The sequence below is a fragment of the Toxorhynchites rutilus genome, chromosome 3 (genome assembly GCF_029784135.1).
Source record: "Toxorhynchites rutilus septentrionalis strain SRP chromosome 3, ASM2978413v1, whole genome shotgun sequence".
NCBI lineage: Eukaryota > Metazoa > Arthropoda > Insecta > Diptera > Culicidae > Toxorhynchites > Toxorhynchites rutilus.
In genome coordinates this window covers 114,068,505-114,088,189 of record NC_073746.1, presented here as the reverse complement: position 1 = coordinate 114,088,189, position 19,685 = coordinate 114,068,505, and the positions used below count along the sequence as shown (strand labels likewise).

General features: G+C 37.7%; 2 protein-coding genes across 7 annotated transcripts in view; both read left to right on the top strand.

Moving 5' to 3' along the window:
- LOC129775312 (mitogen-activated protein kinase 1) overlaps positions 1-7,320 on the top strand; it is a 244,735-nt gene extending 237,415 nt beyond the window's left edge. For all 6 annotated transcript variants that reach the window (XM_055779914.1, XM_055779913.1, XM_055779911.1 and 3 more), the window contains exon 8: positions 894-7,320. In XM_055779914.1, coding sequence (XP_055635889.1) covers positions 894-1,022 — 129 coding nt within the window. In that variant the 3' untranslated portion in view covers positions 1,023-7,320. The remainder of the gene's footprint in view (positions 1-893) is intronic.
- An 8,944-nt stretch (positions 7,321-16,264) lies between these two features.
- Positions 16,265-17,236, top strand: LOC129775314 (glutathione S-transferase 1-like). The gene is made up of 3 exons (XM_055779919.1): positions 16,265-16,289; positions 16,376-16,599; positions 16,656-17,236. Exons 1-3 carry the CDS (start codon positions 16,280-16,282, stop codon positions 17,181-17,183), a joined length of 762 nt encoding a protein of 253 aa, XP_055635894.1. The 5' UTR covers positions 16,265-16,279; the 3' UTR covers positions 17,184-17,236.
- Positions 17,237-19,685: the final 2,449 nt, after the last annotated feature.

Below are 19,685 nucleotides of genomic sequence, written 5' to 3'. Positions count from 1 at the left end.
GGAATTATCAACGCTCTAACGAGGAATTGATTCCTCCTCGGAAGTACCCAGCGCAAATAATACCCCCTCTCCAACCCCGGATAATTGGAATCATCGGTAGATAGCGGCATTCGATAATAGAACAGCTGCTTTTATCAAAAAATACGGCTCCGTTCAGTCTAACGACAGAAAAGAAATGGGATTGAGAGAGAAGAGCATAGTGCTTGGCGAGCTAGCGAGACCCTTCTCATGTCACTTCGCAATCACAACTAAATGGATTTCTTCCCCTTCTTCTTCTTGTTGAATTATACCGGCCTAAGCGTTTGTAGTTCATTCGTCTCCAGCCCTGAGAAGGGCCCTTGGGTACAACTCAATCCAAACTTTTTCTCTATCTGTCTTAACAAAGACACTTCATTTCGACGCTCCTCAGCAAACTGTGAACGTTTCAACAAAATTAAACGACGTTCTTGAAATGAATTTCCGAGATGATTGTTGCTTTGGTGAATGTCAGTTTCGTTAGCTCTTCAATGTTGTATTGATCCAGAACTCTACCTGAATTCAATTGGATGAATCGTTTCATTCCAGTTGCCTAATATGATTCAAAAGGTTGCCATAAAATCAAGCGAGTGCATTGAACAACACGGATCGATGCGACTTGTACCGTGTGACATGTATTGAAATAATGATAACTTGAGACCACCCTCTATAATTTTTATTGTGTTTACATATTGGATTATATACAACAGTGAATATTTATAAATCATTTGAAAATTTTCCTTATCATTCTAAACCTACATATTTGTCTCATGGTGAACATTTCTGGCAAGCGAACGTGTTGTCATAAACCGCCTCAAATAAGCAATTATTATCACCTTTCTCACGCGTCTATATTTCCCCTCTCATTCTAATTGCAGCCTGTGGCCGAAGAACCATTCCGCATCGCAATGGAACTGGACGATCTTCCCAAGGAAACTCTGAAGAGGTTAATCTTCGAGGAAACGCTACGATTCAACCACAATGACAGTCATCTGGATAGCATGTAATTTCCTGGCTTCCTATCCATACAGCCGAAAGGCACTTTATTGCATCAACTGCTAGTAATACTACTACCACTAATACTACCACAACTATTATTGCGATTACCACCATTACCACCAATACTGTAGCAGTGTCCCAAAGTTTTGTTTCCTGTGTCCCACTATGGGATGGATATTGTTTCCTTTCCGGTTAATTTCTTCTATTGATTATCGTTTCATTGCATCACTGCACCAGTCAAACACAGCAATCCATGGCTGGCGATCCAAGTCGGGCCGAAATCGAGTGTTAATGAATTTGTACAGAATAACGATCAAGTAGGCCATGAAATACCATCCCCAATTTTTTGTTCACTCAATTGCTGTCCCTCAGAACATCCGGTGGGAAAGAGTACGGAATAGTCCACCAGAATGGAATATGTTACTTTTTTTTACGTAAAACCGAATATCGCAGATAAACTTCCGATGAGTGTTAGTGTAATGCGATTTCGTTCAGTGTTACTATTATTTTAACTAATTGATACCGAGGAAACAAGCGTCGTTTTCCCTGCCAGTATGTAGAAAAAAAGAGAATGTTAAGATTTAAAGTAAATGATACGTTTTGATCAAACAATTTCATTGCAATCCAGGAGAGAAGGTGTATCGAAATTATTTAGGTTAGAGTTATTCAGGCTACGTTTACTGTGTTTAAGAAATACATAGGCAAAAATTTTATTCTAGATTCTACGAAATGTATAAAGTCAAAGAAAGTGAACACACATCTTATATGGCAGAATACTACGTAGAGAAGATATTCGAGATTTACACCCCCAGCCTACTTGTTGACTGTTTAGGAAAAAAAAATGTTTTGTAAGATATTCGAAGAGGGCAACACACGAAAAATCCAAATTAATGCACTACTCTCGTAAAATTCACCCCCGATTTTGTTACAAAAACCATCGCGTATGAATCATTTCCTCGAAACAAACAAGCTTATTTCTGAGTAGGTGTTTTCCATTGTAATTACCGGGAATGACCGTTTGATTCAAAACAAAACAAAAAAAAAATAAAAGAAACCCAAGGAGTATTGTTCTGGAAAGAACAGTGTAAAAGAGAAAATTTCTGTCAAACTTCGCAAGAGCGACGGCATCCAAAGCTATGCTAAGGAAGTGTGGAACTGTTGTTAATTAATGTAATTTTTAGACGTGTAAATGTCGAATATGTATGTAAGGTTTATTCCCCACTGATTACATTGTTCAGCAGCAATACGCACCAATTGCATCCTTCGCGTTTTTCCAGGGTTGAAAGCGATTGATTTTGATTGACTCCGGAATATTTTTTTTTTTTATAATCCAAATGTGTACATAATCAATATTGTTCATATGTTTTTGGTCACTTTCTACATAATTTAGCTCTACAATTCAAACAATGCAATTTCCAGTTACAATTCAACAAATTAATAGAAGTACTGGTAAGTTTCTTCGTTTTTGACGTAGTACTACGTCTTGCATTAAAAGTGCCAAATCAGAAAACAGGTCACGTTTTTATGAAACAAAGCTAACGTTAATAACAATTTTGGCTGCGAACGGATTTTAACGATTTTCATACCAATCGAATCGGAAATTTTCTAATTTGTTTGATATGCTATACATTACAATCGCATAGTCTGCAGCCGCTAGAATAGAAACAACGAAGGGGAATAGAGAAAAGAGAATATTTGCGAAGTAAACTCCACCCTTGCATAGTAGGTAAGATGTCGCTAGCGTATGAGTATCTCCTCTGAGGAAAATTCTCAGTGTCCGAAACAACAAAGGTCGCTTATTCTACTCGTTTTGTGTTTTGTTTCCCCTCAAGCTGTGAACGCTAGCGGATATTTCACTTAAAGTGCATCTGCCATTGCAATTAACACAATCATCCGAGCCATGGCAAAGCCGGCGAAAAAAGGGAAGAGTGTAAATGATTATAAGTCGCTTCTAGTCATCAGTGTTTCGCTTTGTGTGTGTTGCTTGTTTTCGTTGCGCGGAACTTAGAACTTGTTCATTTTCTGTACATTTGAATAGCACTCTTTCGATTTGCCTTTTAGTTGCCATTCGTATTTGCTCTCGTGCGCATCGGCTCTGTTTTGATGCAACAAGCTCCTAGCTTTGTTGACGGTTTTGACCGAAAGTCGAGAAACGATTTTTCATAAACGATCATTCTCGCGATGTTTCACTTTCATCGATGCAACTGTGTGCATCTGTTAGAGGCGTGTTTGATGCTTGTTGAATGGCGATGCACGGAAGATGCCTCTCGTTAAATACTCAGTACAATGCGTGCATTGATATAAAGAAAAAAATTGCGACATATGACCAATTAGTGTATTGTTCTCCCAAAGGCAAGAAAGAGTCGTTGCTTCTCGAAATGATTCTACAAAACAGCGCAAGACATTAAACCTTTTCAGGGTCCCTGGAACTTTTTACTTATTTATTTATGAAATTTCGACATATTCGCAAATAATATCCGAAATGATAAACCATCAAATTTAAAAAAAAAAGATTGCGTAGTCCTACGTCCTAAGCGGTCGTGTCTCGGACACAACCGCTTGAATTTTTTTTTCAAAAATAAATGCTTTATTCTGCAAAAATGGTTACAAATTAAATATTCAAAGTATTGCCCATCGCTAGTCACAACTTTTTTCCATCTTTCTGGCAATTCACGGACTCCTTTGCGGAAATAATCGGCCGATTTGTCGGCTAACCACGAATCGATCCAATTTTTGACTTCATCAAAATTGGAGAAGTGCTGGTCAACCAGGCCATGTTGCATTGATCGAAAAAGGTAGTAGTCGGACGGAGCAATGTCTGGATACGGCGGGTGGGATAGGACCTCCCATTTCAGGGTTTCCAAGTATGTTTTGACCGGTTTCGCGACATGCGGTTCTCGCGGTATAAACCTTCCTTGGGTGAAAATGAACACAACAAAACACACAGCTGAAACCAAACGACTCGTTCTCGAGCGGGAACACACCTTGGTTTTTATTTATGAAAATTGGAATAAATCGTTTGATATATCAAGTTATTTTCAACACAACTGCTACCATATACAATTTTACACTTACACTTGTATTAAATTTTTCACAATACACGATCGGTCATTGATATGAAATTTCACCAAGCAACCAACGTTAAAGTTCCAAATTTAAATTTTATTTGTTAGAATTATTCGTATCACTCACCTTACTTGTAATACAAAAATGCCCCCGACTTGCATATATTTGCAATGCTGATTTTCCCAGGCAGCTTGGTTTAGATGTCTCTGTTAGGGACCCGCCGCATGTGTCATCAATTTCGTACAATCGGAAGTGGGTATTTCCGTTAGGATAGGGGTTGATATTTTTCAATTTTTCGATGGTTAGTTTCAAGACATATATCATTTTCTTCCATATAACAAATTGTTGTAGAGTGCCGAAATCGATTGACGCAAAAATTTCATCAATCCATCATGAAATGACTGAGCAATAAGCGGTTGAAATTGGACAATTTTCACGATCTACTCGATTTTCGACTTTTAATTTGTACCCTAATATGTTCCCGAAAGACGTAATCCTACGTCAAAATCCTTTCTTTTATGCTGTTGGAGCAGTTTTTCGCAATTTATGCGGCACCCAATCTGTTCCGCTATCTTTCGGATCATTCCCATTGCTTTTAAACGATCGGATATGGTTTGCTGAGCTACTCTAAGTGTATCTGCAAGTTCCTGTTGCGTTTGTGATGGATTTTGATCGAGTAAAGCCTCCAATTCTTTATCTTCAAACTTTTTGGCGGTCCGGAACGTTCTTCGTCATCCAAGTCAAAATTACCACTTTTAAACCGTGCAACACGGTTTAAAAGTGGCAACACGTTCGCTCAGTTGAAGCATGGACTTTCCGCAGCTTTTTTCTTCATATTAAAGTAATGAAGTAACACTCCCCGCAAAAACACTCTCGTTGGCACGAAAATCGACATATTCGAAGTTGCAAAAAACTATGTTGTTTACGCTTCAACTTTTTGACATATACTGAAAAAGACGCGCAATGACAGTAGCTTTCCAATGAATGTGTGTAAATTTGATTCACTGGAATAATAATCAAGTTACGCCATCTGTTGTAAAACCGAAGAAACTTACCGGTACGCCTAATACGTGAATTACTTGTTTCCTAAACTAAGTCATTGTGATTAATGAACTGTGTACGCCTATTACATCAGGCAGCTAGCACTTGGGGTTGCTATCGAGATACTCACTGATTAGAACTGGTTGCGGATAGTTTGATCAAGGCTGGTTCCATCAGGTACCTTCCACAGTGTATGGAAGTAACCTGGGACCAATTTAACTAAGGCTCGGTAAATCGATTCCGCCAGCGCTCGCGAGATCCTCGTAGCAAACCCACGAAAACTTATTTCTAATCATATTAGAACACATTTGAAAATATTGTTGTACACAAAAGCAAATCAATCTCGGTGTGTGTTTCATTATCACGAATAATGGAATAAAAATGATTAATCATTCGCCCGTCAAACTATGTCACAATTTACCATTGTTTAAACTCATCGGTAAAAAAAAGGTTCCATTCTGTCATAACTAAAAAAAACACTACGAATATTTACGTTAGTGGAATAATACGGGAGAAAAGTGTAATATATACCAGTCATTTTGAGGGATGAAAAATTCGATAAGAATCTGTATAAATAAACAACGTGATATTTTCGCTGTAGAGTAAACAAATATGAAAAAAACCACAATCGTATATATTGTTGTCATATTCTTTTTAGTAACCATATTATCGGGGAAAAGAAGAAAATAAATGGCTTAACACTGTATTGTCTTGTTCTACCAATATCCCCAAAACAAAACAAAGTTCCAAAGTTTGCCTCTGCCGTTGAGACTAATATTTCAAAATGTAAACACTTTGAACTCATATCCGATTACAATTAAACTATGATATTAAGAGAGAATTTAGCGCTGATCTAAGGTGATTTTGTTGATGAAAGTAGTTTAGTAGTGCTAGACCGACTAGATAGGATTGAAATATAAATATTACCACTGACGAGATCATCAAGCAACAAAACAATTTAACAACTCGTAGCATTAAGATACCGGCAGTTGTACTTATCATGAGCAAAAACAAGAAGAAAAAAAACTGTAACGCATATAACAAAAGTGAAAGTATACAAGGAATATATATTAAAACAGAAGCTTACAAAAGACGCATTTAAAAATATTGACATGTAGAAACATGTAGAAGCACGGGGAGGAAATATCTGAGGCGAATTCTTCGCTCTGTGGCCATAAGCACCCTGGCGAAAAGGTGATACAGTGTATAATTTATCCAAAACAATAAACAACCATACATTCAAGCAAACTAATAAGAATAACTATAATCCAAGCTGCGTATGTATTAAGTAAGAGGCAGGGGGCAAACTTTGGGTCTTGGGCTTTCCGTCACAACAGCAGCAGCACGCGGAAGGTGGTAAATTTTGATCAGTTTGTGTACAAAGAGAAGGCTCGGAAGAAAAAGGACTCTGTTAGTGTGAATGTTAGTGAGAAGGGGTGATTCTAGAGAAAAGGAAAAAAGAATAGTAAGGAATTCCGCCATCTGAGAAATGTGTAGTTCCGATATTTATAGATGAGATAAATCAGCTCTTTACCGAAACAATCACAGAACGTTCCATTTCCTTGAATGTAGGTGTGTAAATTTTACTTCCATTGAGAATCAAAGCTAAAATGTTACAAGAATGTTTACAAGAATGTTGAATTGTTCAGTGATGAGCGCATAATATTGTCGATATATAATACAAGTCTTGTTTGGTTTCTGAATGTTTTTTCAGATGTTCAAAATTACTCACTGATTATTATTCATCGTTTTCGTATCACAGCAGCAAACCATTTGATGACTACACGAGCATCTCAATTAGTGTGTAATGAAGAGCATGGAGTAAAAGTCAGTAAATTCTATTTGTAACAAATTAAACACTCCCAAAGTAGTTCTTCTTGAGGAAAATGTTTTCAATGGTGATGAGTGGATTCAACTGCCAGCTTGCTTGTGGCGAGTAGGCGCTATAAAATGCAACGTTACGAAATTCTAATATATCCATCGGATGTATAAATTGCAGTCGAATTTTGAGAGTGTAAGCAAAAATGCGCAAAAATAAGAGAGAAAACAGAAAAGAACCGCAGGACAATGCCATGATCAGTAGGTGTGAATATTCGAATACGACAACACACGACTTATCTGTTATCGATGAGTGCGAAGCAAAAAAGTGAAATCTGTTCTAAGAGGTGTATGAATAAAGAGATGTATGAATAAGTAAAATGTGATGAAATGGTTCAATGTTTATGCCGAAATATGTCATTGGTGGTGATCTTCATTTTGAATACATGGCTAGTACAAAAAGGTCAGCTTTCATCAACAAACGAACGTGAAATTCAAAGGAACGGATTTCGGGAAAGTCAGCGATTTTCGTGATAAAGCTAGAGAAGGCGCAGAAAACTGTAGTGCCAACTTCCTGTTCTACTTCTTCAACAAGGTATTCGGGGATCAACAAGGGATCAAGTAGTTGGTGAACATCATCTGAAAAACGTGACCCTGTGAAAAATGTTCTGGTAAGATTATTTTTTTATACTTTTGATCTCTGAAGAAAGCATATATTGCATAAATTGTCAACATTTTTTGCTAAAAATATATGCTTTTATTTAGGCTCATTTGCAGTTATACATATGTCAGTTCATTCAAAAAATGGACAACTTTTACCAATGTTTCATGCGTTTACCTTAACACCCAACCACTTGTGCTTCGTCAATCGTAGTAACCTATGAGTTTTCAAACAAAATTTTGACAATGCTATTAGTTTAACTGCGAAAGTTATGGCTAAAACAAGCAGGCACGCTCCATTCCGTGGCGAACAAAGTCGACATCGTCAAGTACTTTGAATCCGCCGGATACGCCCGTTTCGGTATCTATAATATTCTGCAGCTGAAGCAAAAGCAGAAGACGGAGTGAAAGATGGCTACATCGTTCAGGGCTTTGGCCCGGGACATCGGAGCAACGGTCCAGACAGTGAAAAAATACCTAACGAAGATGGACATCATCACAATGTTTTCTACAAGCTTGCTTGTTGGCGCATTCTCTCTAGATTTCAAGAAAGCTTTTGATACAATGGACCACAAAATATTATTTGAAAAAAAAAAATTAAATACCTATGGTATACGAGGAAAAACCAGTGATCTTGTACAAACTTATCTCTCTGATAGACAACAATACGTATCTTTAACACTTTGACGGCCATGAGTGCCTTACTGCACTCAAAAATTATCCTGCTGGGGCCATGAGTGCAGCACTGCACACGCGAAATCGAACAAAGTTTCAAACGTGTGCGATACAGCACACGTTTTACGTTAAAACTTATGTGTTTTTCGTTTTCTACTAGCCTCAATACATAGTAGGACACTTCGATCTCATAGTTTGGCATTACTGCTTGTATTATTCTACCAATTACAATTTATCACTGCCCGAAATGTTTCGAAGAATTTCGAAAAAATAAATTGTTTTATAATGATTTTCATCGATATTTTACTCGTTTACCTTGAGTACAGTACTACACACGGGTAGTTTTTACCCTTATATGGCAGATGGGGATGAAATTTTATGCTCGAAAGGTTCCTGGCACCATCTAGTATAAGAACCTATCATTGGACCCTCCAGGTTTTTACGAACTTTTTGGGCAAAACACCATGGCCGTCAAAGTGTTAAATGATTCCAAAAGTATCCTGTGTCAAATGAATGTTGGTTTACCCCAAGGCAGCCTCTATTGTTTCTACTGTACATATACGACATCGGGAATCTGCCACTTATAGATACTGCTAGGCTTTTTGCTGATCGTTGTTTTATCCGTGCTCATATGCCAAAAGTGTAATTTCAAACATTGGAAAAGATATGACTATTCTGTGTAAATACTTCCAAGGTTTATTGTCATTCAATTCATCCAAAACCAAATACATGGTTTTCCATTCTCTAAGAAAAAAAAATCTCCATTTGCTTCAGTTGAAGGAGTGAAACATTTTAAATGCCTTGGAGTTCTATTAGACGCAAACCTATCGTGGATGTATCATATAAACTATCTTGAAAAAAAGATTTCTCCCTTTGCGGAATATTAAAGTATTGTGCCGCAGATAACTCTAAGTAATTTCTATTTTGCATGCATTCACTCTCAATTATAGTATGGAATAATAGTGTGGGGTCATGCATGCAACACAAGATTGAATACGTTACAGTCATAGCAGAATAAATGCTTGAAAATAATATATAAGCCACCTACCTTCATTCTATTTTATTTATTTTCCACAGTTACGAAATTAGTTTTCCACTAAAACTTATCATTATAATATAAAATCATCTTCAGATACATTTTTTTCGTAAGCGATTATTTCACCACATGAAGAAAATGAAGTTTTCCTTCCATATGAGCACTAATTTGATACGGAGATGCTAATTTTCTTTCATAATTTCTATTTGAAAGTATTCATTCTGCCTGAAAATCCATTATCTTTGACGCTTCATTAACTCGTAAAACGTTGTTTGACGATGTGCCGTTCATTTCGTTTTTATCGTGAAGTGTGTACGGGAATGAAGCCCATAGACCAGGGTTACCATATCTACAGAATAATCTGTACTTAAACAGATTTTTTTTTGGTTTTCATACAGATTTACAGATTTTTCAAAATAACGATCCAATATTAATTATGGCTTGATCTCAATAATATTTTTCTCAACTCACCAATTTTATTCATATAGTATTTGAATCAGTTTGAATGAGAGTCATTTTGGCATTCATATGGTGCGTGTAATACTGCTTTCTCATGTTCAATCTAAGGCGAAAAGATGCAAAAGTCTGCGTCGTCAGCTAGCTTTACAAAAAATAAATAAGGCTGTTTATCTGTTTTCTACTAAAGCACAATGAATGCGTTTTTTTACGTAGATACCATCAACATCGTCAAATTCATAATAACTATGCCAACCAATGATACTAAAGCTAAGATTATGCTTCAAAATGTTATATAAAAAACAAGGTTTTTCCCACGTACGTATAACTCATCATCACAAGAGAACGGTTGATCAGATTTGAATCGTCTATATAGCGTTGTGTCAAATAAAAAAAAAAGAAAACATCGAAAAAATGGGCTACGCATATGGACTGCAGTAAAAAGTGAAATAATAATGTATTTCAGGTGGAAAATGAAAATTAATCGGGAAAGCACCCAAATGGACAGAACAAATGTATGGGAAAATGGAAACGATAATAGTTTTCATGAATTTTAACCATTTACACACCATGGGATTGTAATGTACAGCATATCAAACAAATCTTGGGGAATTTCCGATTCGTTTGGTATGTGAATCGCCAAAATCCGTTCGCGGCAAAAATGATTAGTTTATTTCATAAAAACGTGACCTGTTTTCTGATTTGGCACCCTCAATGAAAGACGTAGTTCTACGTCAAAAAAACTTATCAACATATTCTTCTGTTTATCAGTATATGTCTGAACGGAATCTGCCTGCTATAAAAGGTCAGTCAACATTCGTGATTTTTCTCGTGTGGTGGTTTTCCGCGGTGAAGCTTTTGGAAAAAGGTTCAACATTGGTAGAAAGGATACATGAATTATGTCATTTTCTCGACAATATTTACTTGTTTCCAAAGTGCAATGGCTTTTGTGATTTTCGAGCAGTAGCAAAATTGATTCGTTTACGTTACTTTTTGCTACCTATTTCAAATGTTTCAGAACATTGAGAAACAGTTGTTCCGTCTTACAACAGCTGGGCAATTGGCAAAGCCAACAACTGGCTCTATCGGTTTTTTTTTCTGTAGTTCCGACATATTAGGCCTGAAAATCAGACTAAATAGATTATTGTCAGTGGACAACAATCAAACACAAATCCTTTGTTTTCCCGTTGTATGCACGTTTTTTTCATTTCATATTAGCTACTAACTGAGGTGGTGTACTACATTTCTAAATCGTGAACCTTTGTGGACGATACTTACGCCTTTGGGGAATTACTTACAACTTCAAGCTCAAGAGTTTCGAAACGTGTATGGGGCAGTGCCCTTTACTGTATTTTTTTAATTTGGTTGAAAACTGCATCACTCATTTCTCAAAAGCCATGTCCGAAACGGCTTCCCTTTCCCCTATGTAAAGTCCGGTACACTAGGAACATCAACGCCAAAGACAAATATTCGTTGTGTCATGACATTGTTATGTAATTTGTGGAATCAGGAGTCTGTCATAAGTTGCTGAAAACGAATTAAACTATCACGCGTTGTGTCCCATTCACTCAAAACACGTTTACCCGAAGCACATTTACTCGAATGTAACAGATACCCGAATATAAAAAATACCCGAGTGGACATTTGCCGGAATGCTACAAATACCTTTTTATTTACCCGAATGTATCAAATACCCGAATGCGACATTTAACGGAATGAAGAATGAAAAATTCCGACAGATCAGATTATGAGTTTTGTCGAATCTCTTGTTACGAAGTAAAATGAGAAACTGTAATGAGGAAATTCGAAGAAGATGTTGAAGTTTGCTGTGTCATTTTTAGGAATTAGTGTAGGCACAATTGATATACCGTCTTCTTGCCAATAGATCATTCAGAAATGAAAATGGGTTATGGAATATTCCGAAAATTAAGCCGGTAATTTTACCATAAAAAATTTAAATGAAAATGTAGAAAGGAATAGATAAGAAAAAAATTGTACTTACGTATTTACCACCGCAGCGCAGTTGTCATCACGAATGTATTATTTCGTGATGAAATTTGTTTTCAGATCAATTTAATGGGGGTGAAGTCCCCATTTAACGAGGATAAGGAACCGAAGCGGCACCAAGCCGCCGAGGTGACGCAATTCGAGTTGGCCGCCGACCCGCCATCGGAAGCGGCGGCCTCTCGCAAGCAAACCTGTGTTCTACCGATTGCCCGGTCCATTTGAAACATAGGAGACGATCCTTTAGTCATGTCATACGTTTACGGCATACGTTTTTCTGGTACATTACGTTTGTTCGGTTAATTATGCATGTCATGTATTTCGATCTCAGAATAACAGCCCTATTATGTATTCCGACGGATTTCCATTTCGGCTTTGGCATCTTGCCACTACACGAAGGACGTGCTAGAGTGGTATAAGGCGAATGATTTCTCATTCGTGCCCCCCAAACATTCCGGAACTGCGCTCAATAGAAAAAAAAATTATACGAGGTTGTGTTCAAGACACGACTGCATTGTTGACGAAGAACTACGCTGTGGTTTAATTCAAGTCGCTTGTTTATAACTGCGGATATTATTTTATAATGCAACGAAAATTTTGAAATAACCATTCTACGAGTTTGGTCGCTCTGAAATATTTTTTTATTGTAGAATCATTTGATGATTCATTCTTATGCTCGCAGAACAATACTTTGCTCGAGATAAGCGCAGCTGTCATCCTTAGTGGAGAAAGTTTTGCTACTGGCAAGCGAAACCAAATCATGTACAAAATTCCAGAACGACATTTACTTTCTTGGTGACTAAATAAACTAAATAAACTCTATCTGTTAATCTCAACAACCTTGAAAAGAGTAGTACTGCTTCATTATGATCAAGATTAACGCAAATGCAATCCTAGTTGAAAGCAGTTTTGCGACTAGCACGCGAGTCCAAATAAATTAGTAACTTGATATAACTTATTGAATAACTTGGTATTCCCCAAATAATTTTTTAGTGCACATCCTTAACACCTGCTTCACCATAGCATCAGTTCAATGCATTGATGACAGAAAACAAACAATGTTAACTGCTTGGAAAAAGGCTGAAAATTTGCCTCAGCAGAGATTCACACCTAATACCCTAGCGTAAATATTTCCCTCCTGCTATTTTCCCTCCTTGTCTATATTTATCATTACGACTGCATAATTTGCAACACCAAACAATCGCCAATCATAGCATAAAAAATAGGCGATTGTTGCATCGTTACAGTGCCAATGCACACGGGAGCAGATACAAATGGGGTTTCAGCGTAGCGAAGGTGCACTATCTTTACGTACGGGTTATGGAGCACGCACGTATGCATACAAATATCCATATATCGATGGCTTGAAGCAACTAAATAACGGGTGTTAAATAAAAAATGAGAATTTTTTCAATACCTTTCAGTAACTCAAATAAAGAGCGTAAAATTTTCTTTCTCCAAGAAAATTGCTCTTTGGGCTCCCTAGAAACAGTAGACGTGTTTGGTTTTGCTAGTTTGAATTTAGTCAAAGCAAAGATGGCGTCGAAACAGCACGTGCTCCGCGAATGCATTGTACGGTTCTACGAAACGCATTTCCAGCAAGGAAAAAAGTTCACGGTGGCACATTTTAAGGAAGAAAATGTACCTGTCAGTATGGTATATCGTATCCTGGGTTTCCTGAACGTAGAGCGGAAGGTCGGAAGTGGTCGTCCGGTGACGATAATGACGAAGCAGAGGAAGACATCGTTAAAGAAGCTGTTTGACAACAAGGACGCAACCAGCCTGCATGACGCCGGTCGGGAATATGGCTGCTCCCACGTATTGATCCATCGGACCCTCAAGATGGATGGAATCGTCTGCAGGAAGAAGACGAGGTCGCCGGAGTACACGGAGGAGCAGATTGAGACGGTTAAATCACAGTGTCGGTGGCTGACCAAAAAATATTGGGACGTCTTTCGTTCTGGACGACGAAATAGCTATTTTCCGCTGTCCAAAACGCATATTCCAGGAAATGATAATTACTACTCCAGCGACAAGTCATCCACATCGCCTGAAGTGAAATACAAGTTCAAGCACAAGTTTGAAAAAAAGGTTATGTTGTACATCGCCATTTTCGACCGGGGCATTTCAAAGCCTTGGTTTAAGCTGAGCGGTCTGGCAATCAACCAACAAATCTATCGAGAAGAGTGCCTCGATAAAATCCTGCTGCCGTTCCTGAACGAGCATCACGCGGATGGGAAGTACGTCTTCTGGCCGGACAAGGCGTCTTCCCATTACGCCAAGAAGACGCTGGCGTATCTTGAGGAGAAAAAGATACCGTTCGTGCCGAAAGATCGTAACCCAACAAACTTGCCCCAGTGCCGCTCAATAGAGGATTTCTTTGGCTCACTCAGTGTCCTAGTGTATAAAAACAATTGGAGGGCCAAGGACACGAAGCAACTGACTACAAGAATCCGGAATTGTATCCGGTAAAATGGACGTAAGTGCCGTACAACGTTCTTGTGAGAGCATCGCAACAAAGTTCCGTCGAACAGCAGACCACGGCTCTTACTCAAACATTCACTGACATTTTTTTGAAGAAAATACATTATGTTATTAATAAAAAAAATACTGAAATCGATGAAAAAAAATATTTTTTTTTATATTTATGATTGAAAAAATCCTCATTTTTTATTTAACACTCGTTATACACACACTTATCTCCGTTCTGTGCTCTGCTCAACAGAAGCACTTTCTGTTAATATTGCCAGTCTACATTAGCTTAGCTATCATCCTTTGTGGAGAGAGTTTTCCTACCGTCATGCGAAACCAAATCACTGACAAAATTCCAGAACATTTATATTCTTGGTAAGCTGACGATAGCCTAGCTTGATGATTTCCCACACAATTGTGTAGCTCAGAACCTTAATGCAATGGAGTCAGTTTGATGCAATGATTGCAATGCTAGAGACATCAGCGAGTCAGTAATTTGGTCGCGTCCACAGCTCAATCCGAAACGAAGACATGTGATGACGCAAAACAAGGAAGAACAAACGATTGTCATTGCTTTGAATACAGAACGATACTGAAAGTTTGCCTTCCTTCTTTGCTTGAGACTTTAAAGTTCTACAGTTCATACGTCTCTAACCTCCAAAATGGCCATTGGAAAACTTTACTTTATCCATCATATTACTCCTTCACCCCCATTGCCTTGAGAAAGGCATTCGATCCCTCGCCGTCCAGCTCGCCCAGCAACGATGTTGTTCAGTCGATTTCCTCACGAAGAATGAAAGTTTCCCTCAGCGAGATCCACTGTTTATACTCTAGGCAAATATTCCCCTTCGTTCTTCTTCTTTTCATTTGTTTACGGAGACTTTACATCTTGCGATTTCCCCTTCGTTGCTCGTCGATAAGTTGCTCGTTATTGACAGCTCTGTTTGGGAAAGCACACAAATGGACAGAACAAATGTATGAGGAAATGGGAATGCTTCCAGTTTTCATCAATTTAAACCATATACAGACTATGGGATTATAATGTATAGATAATCAAACATATCTTAGGAAATTTCCGATTCGTTTGGTATATAAACCGTCAAAATCCGTTCGCGGCAAAAATAGTTATTAACGTTAACTTTATTTCATAAAAATGTGACCTGTTTTCTGATTTGGTACCCTTAATGAAAGACGTAGTTCTACGTCAAAAGGGTCATTATGAAGGGACACTTTCCGAATCGACCTAAAGTGGTGAACAATGTAGAAGAAATGAAGAAAGTATGGGTTAATATGCAAAAAAACTGTCGATTCTGAGGTCGTGCAGAACCTTATGGCTGCGGTTATGGCCAAGGTACGCGCATTCGAATATAAAGGGCGAAATAAATTAAATGAATGATGCCAAAACTAACTTGGGGGTCTTCGTAGCCACTTGATTCGCTTACTAAGCGATCGTCCGTCAAACTCAGGACCCTCAATTGACCATCATTGTGTTGTTATAGAATAATAACTATAATAACATCCACGCAATCATCATCAGCGATGGAGATCGATCCACGGTGGAACAAAGATCGATTCATCCATACAACTGTTCTGCTCTGCAAGAAACATCGGCATTTCGATTTTCAAAAAACTCAAACTTTGACCGCTTTGCACCATTCTTCCTTAAGTCCGATTGAGCTGAAATTTTGCATACAGTGTTTTTTCGAGGTGGTGAACATTTTGTATAAGGTAACTTTTTGAAATTTTAGGGTCGATTTTTTCCCACACATTTATTGGCACCCACTTTGAACCCAAGGAATCTCGATGATGTGCATTTTGTGTTTGATCTAACATGATCTCACATTTACATCATTGCATCGTTTTGTCATCATACTCAGTTTATCTTTCTAATGTATCTTCTTTTTTTTCCAATTGAATATCAATCCACAATATTTTGGCAAAATACTGCGAAGTTAGTGGAACGATATATTCCCCGTTGGATTTCTGATCCTCTCAACACAGTTGTGATAGTAGATCAATCTCTCATTGCACCTGCTCATGTATGCTGGTCAGTTTCTACGCACACAAGCCATAAATAGTCGGTATGGGGTCTTTTAATCTGCTGTGTGTTTGTGTTTTCCGCCGCATCCATAGAAATTAAAGTCGAAAACAGTTTCTGTCGAGCAGCCGAACAAGTTGCCGGTGTTTTGTTCTTTTGTGCGCGTTTCACGAAAATGGCCCCAATAACCCTCTACACGACGCGTCGCACTCCTGCCGGTAGAGCCGTGGAGATTACGGCTAAAATGATTGGTGTGGAACTGGAGGTAAAATTTACGGATCTCACAAAGAAGGAGCATCTAACTGAGGAATTCCTGAAGGTGAGAACACCAACACTAGTGTGGGTTTCATCGACAATGGATATCGATATTTTCAGCTCAATCCGATGCACACTGTCCCAACGATTGTCGACGATGGTGTGGCTCTCTACGACAGTCACGCTATCATTATCTATTTGGTGTCCAAATACGCTAAAGAGGATAATTTATACCCCAAAGACCTGGTGACCCAAGCACATATCAACGCTTTGCTGCACTTCGAATCGGGGGTTTTATTTGCACGACTTCGGGGAACGCTGGAGCCAATCTTCTATCAGGGCTGCGGAGAGGTTCCCACAGAGAAACTGAATGCCATTCATGGTGCATATGACCTGCTGGAAGGTGCATTGCAACAGTCGGATTATTTGGTTGGTATCTCACTAACACTGGCCGATATAAGTGTCAGTACCTCACTTGCGACTCTGCACGCGCTATTCCCTGTCGATGCGCAAAAATGTCCAAAACTGGTTGCATACATCAAAAGACTGGAGCAAAACATCCCCGACTATGCTGAGTACAACTCTGCTCGGGCTGATGAGGCCAACGCTTTCTTCAAGCAAAAGCTGGAGGAGAACAAAAAGAAATGAAGGAATTTGAGATAAGATTTTCTGAATAAAGTAATCAAATGAGGTGCACTGTTTGTGTTGGCTATTATTTGATTAGATAGTACATTTTTGCAATCCAATACAATGATTTTTGCTAACACAATGAATGAAGAGCAAAAAAAATCTCCTATGGTTATTTAAATAATAATTCGAGAGTTTGAAGATACAAAAGACTTGATTTGATCCACCTAAAGGTGTAGTCGTGCCATAACTCGTTCTAAAGATTGATCTGCAGGTCATATGGTGATCATCCGGGTTTTTCTAATGTGGTCAAAAACCATCGAAATGATCACCAATAAGCTTGTTTTGACAAACCGCGAAGTTCGATATGTCGCATGATGAGATTAGGCTCAGGTCATAAAGTGGTCACTTCTCGCCGAAGTCTGATCCGGAACATATCCAGGATACGTCAATGGCTCGATTTCATCACAAGTAAGCTAGTTTTGAAAAATCATGAAGTTTGAAACCCCAAATATTGTGTTTTATGTAGTTTTCGGTTATGGTATCTCCAGAACCTCAATTTGAACGAAAACAAAAAAAAGTTGTCTTCCGTGGTGCTTTTTTGTGAAATTGATTGTTCTCACTTGTTTCAATAGTAATTACTGCTATTTCATAACTATTTTAACTCGTGAAGTATCGGCTGAGTGTGAATTGTTATTTTTTAGCGTCTAAAAAATTTGTTCTGATGTGTTAAAAATATATTTCTTTACCATGCTTAAAAATGGAAATGAAAATGCTATCCAGAAAAATAGTAATTTTCTATACCATTCAATAAGCGATTCGTTGAGAACTATTTACGAAAATAAAATTCAGATGATTATAGAAAATGTCATATAAAGCAAGTTTTGAACTTGATTACATAAACCCTATCGGTGATCAATTTTCATACCCCTACAAAACTTAAACTGGAGGAAAAAGAAAAAATATAATCCCAAGGCATATCAACTAAACTTCCAATCGGTAATATCATCGTCCGATTGGCAGTAGAACCTAATATCTGAAAATCTCCAGGATTTTCTCTGCATTTTTTCTAAATTCAAGAAGAATTCGATATAACCATCTGTTAATACGAGGTAATCAATTGAATCAAAATAACAATAAAATAAGTAAAAAAAAACTTTTTATGTTAAACGATTTAATTGTGGTTAAACATAATAATGTACTAAAAGCTAGAAAATAACTAGGCAAGTACCAGTTAGTAGTTATCACTATCACATCTCTCCTTCATTAGTCTAGGGCATTGATAAGACTAAAACAAAATCGTGGGACATATGATGAAGTCGCTAATTGTGGATAATGGAAATCCAACGTGCCCCACGATATCATATTAATGAGGTTTTGAGAAAATATATAGTCCGCTATTTTGTAGTGGCAGCCATCTTGGATTTGCATTTTTCTTAAATAACCGTATTCTACTAGTCAAGCCCTTTCATTTGATACCCATATTGATGGGGTTTTGGAAAACCCATATTGATGAGGTTTTGAGAAAATATGTGATCCGTCATTTTGTAGCGGCCGCCATCTTGGATTTTCAAGATCATTAAATACGCAGTTTTATAATGACTACAGAGATAAAGATGTGTTCCAAATTTCCGATTAATCGGTCAACAGGAAGGGGGTCAAATTTCTATTAATGTGGGTCAGCGCTACAGACAAACATGTTACAGCTTTCAAATACTTCAACTAATTCATAACAAAAATTTCACATGTACTACGAACATTTACTTTTTAATCCAGCTACTCATGCCGCTCATTTAATATTTCTGGGCATTGAAATTGAGAAAATTTACTTTTTTTATACAGCAGCGAGTTTTCCAACTACTTAATAGAAAGGTAGGGTTTCTTACATTATTTATGTTCTGTTATGCATCTATACAAGTCACTTCCTCGTTCAATTCGACTTGGTGTTTACTAAGACATGTGTATGTATTCAATCTTACTAACATTCATCTTCGGTTGTTTAAATTTCAACCATCGAGCGTGAGGATGTGAATCTAAGTACTCTTGTCGAAAACCACATTTATGGATCTTACTTAATCGTACGTTGTTTAATTTATGAGATTGTGTTTTCAGGGTGCTTTTTAGGTACAGAAATTAACTCATTCGTTCGGGAGATCCCCTTTACTTGATTGGTATTGTTTAATAACCATTAAATTGAATTGAACAAGTAAAGATTCATTGTGTTCTTCCAGCAAGTATAAAAGCCATTTTCGGCAATTTCAGTGAAAAGTGTTACTCTAGACAACGAGCAGTGTGTGTCAGTACTTGAAAATATCTGTATCACATCAATCTTTTTAGCTGTATTTCCGACCACATTCGATTATTATACCATTGCATTCGGGATACCGAAAATGGACCAACGCCAAACTTCACAATCACAGCAAGCTACTCACAGTTGATTCATCTAGTTTTGTTTATTCTTTTTTTCGTTCTGTTCTGCATTCACGGAATGTGAGCAAAAGAAAATATCCCTAGTTTTGTCAT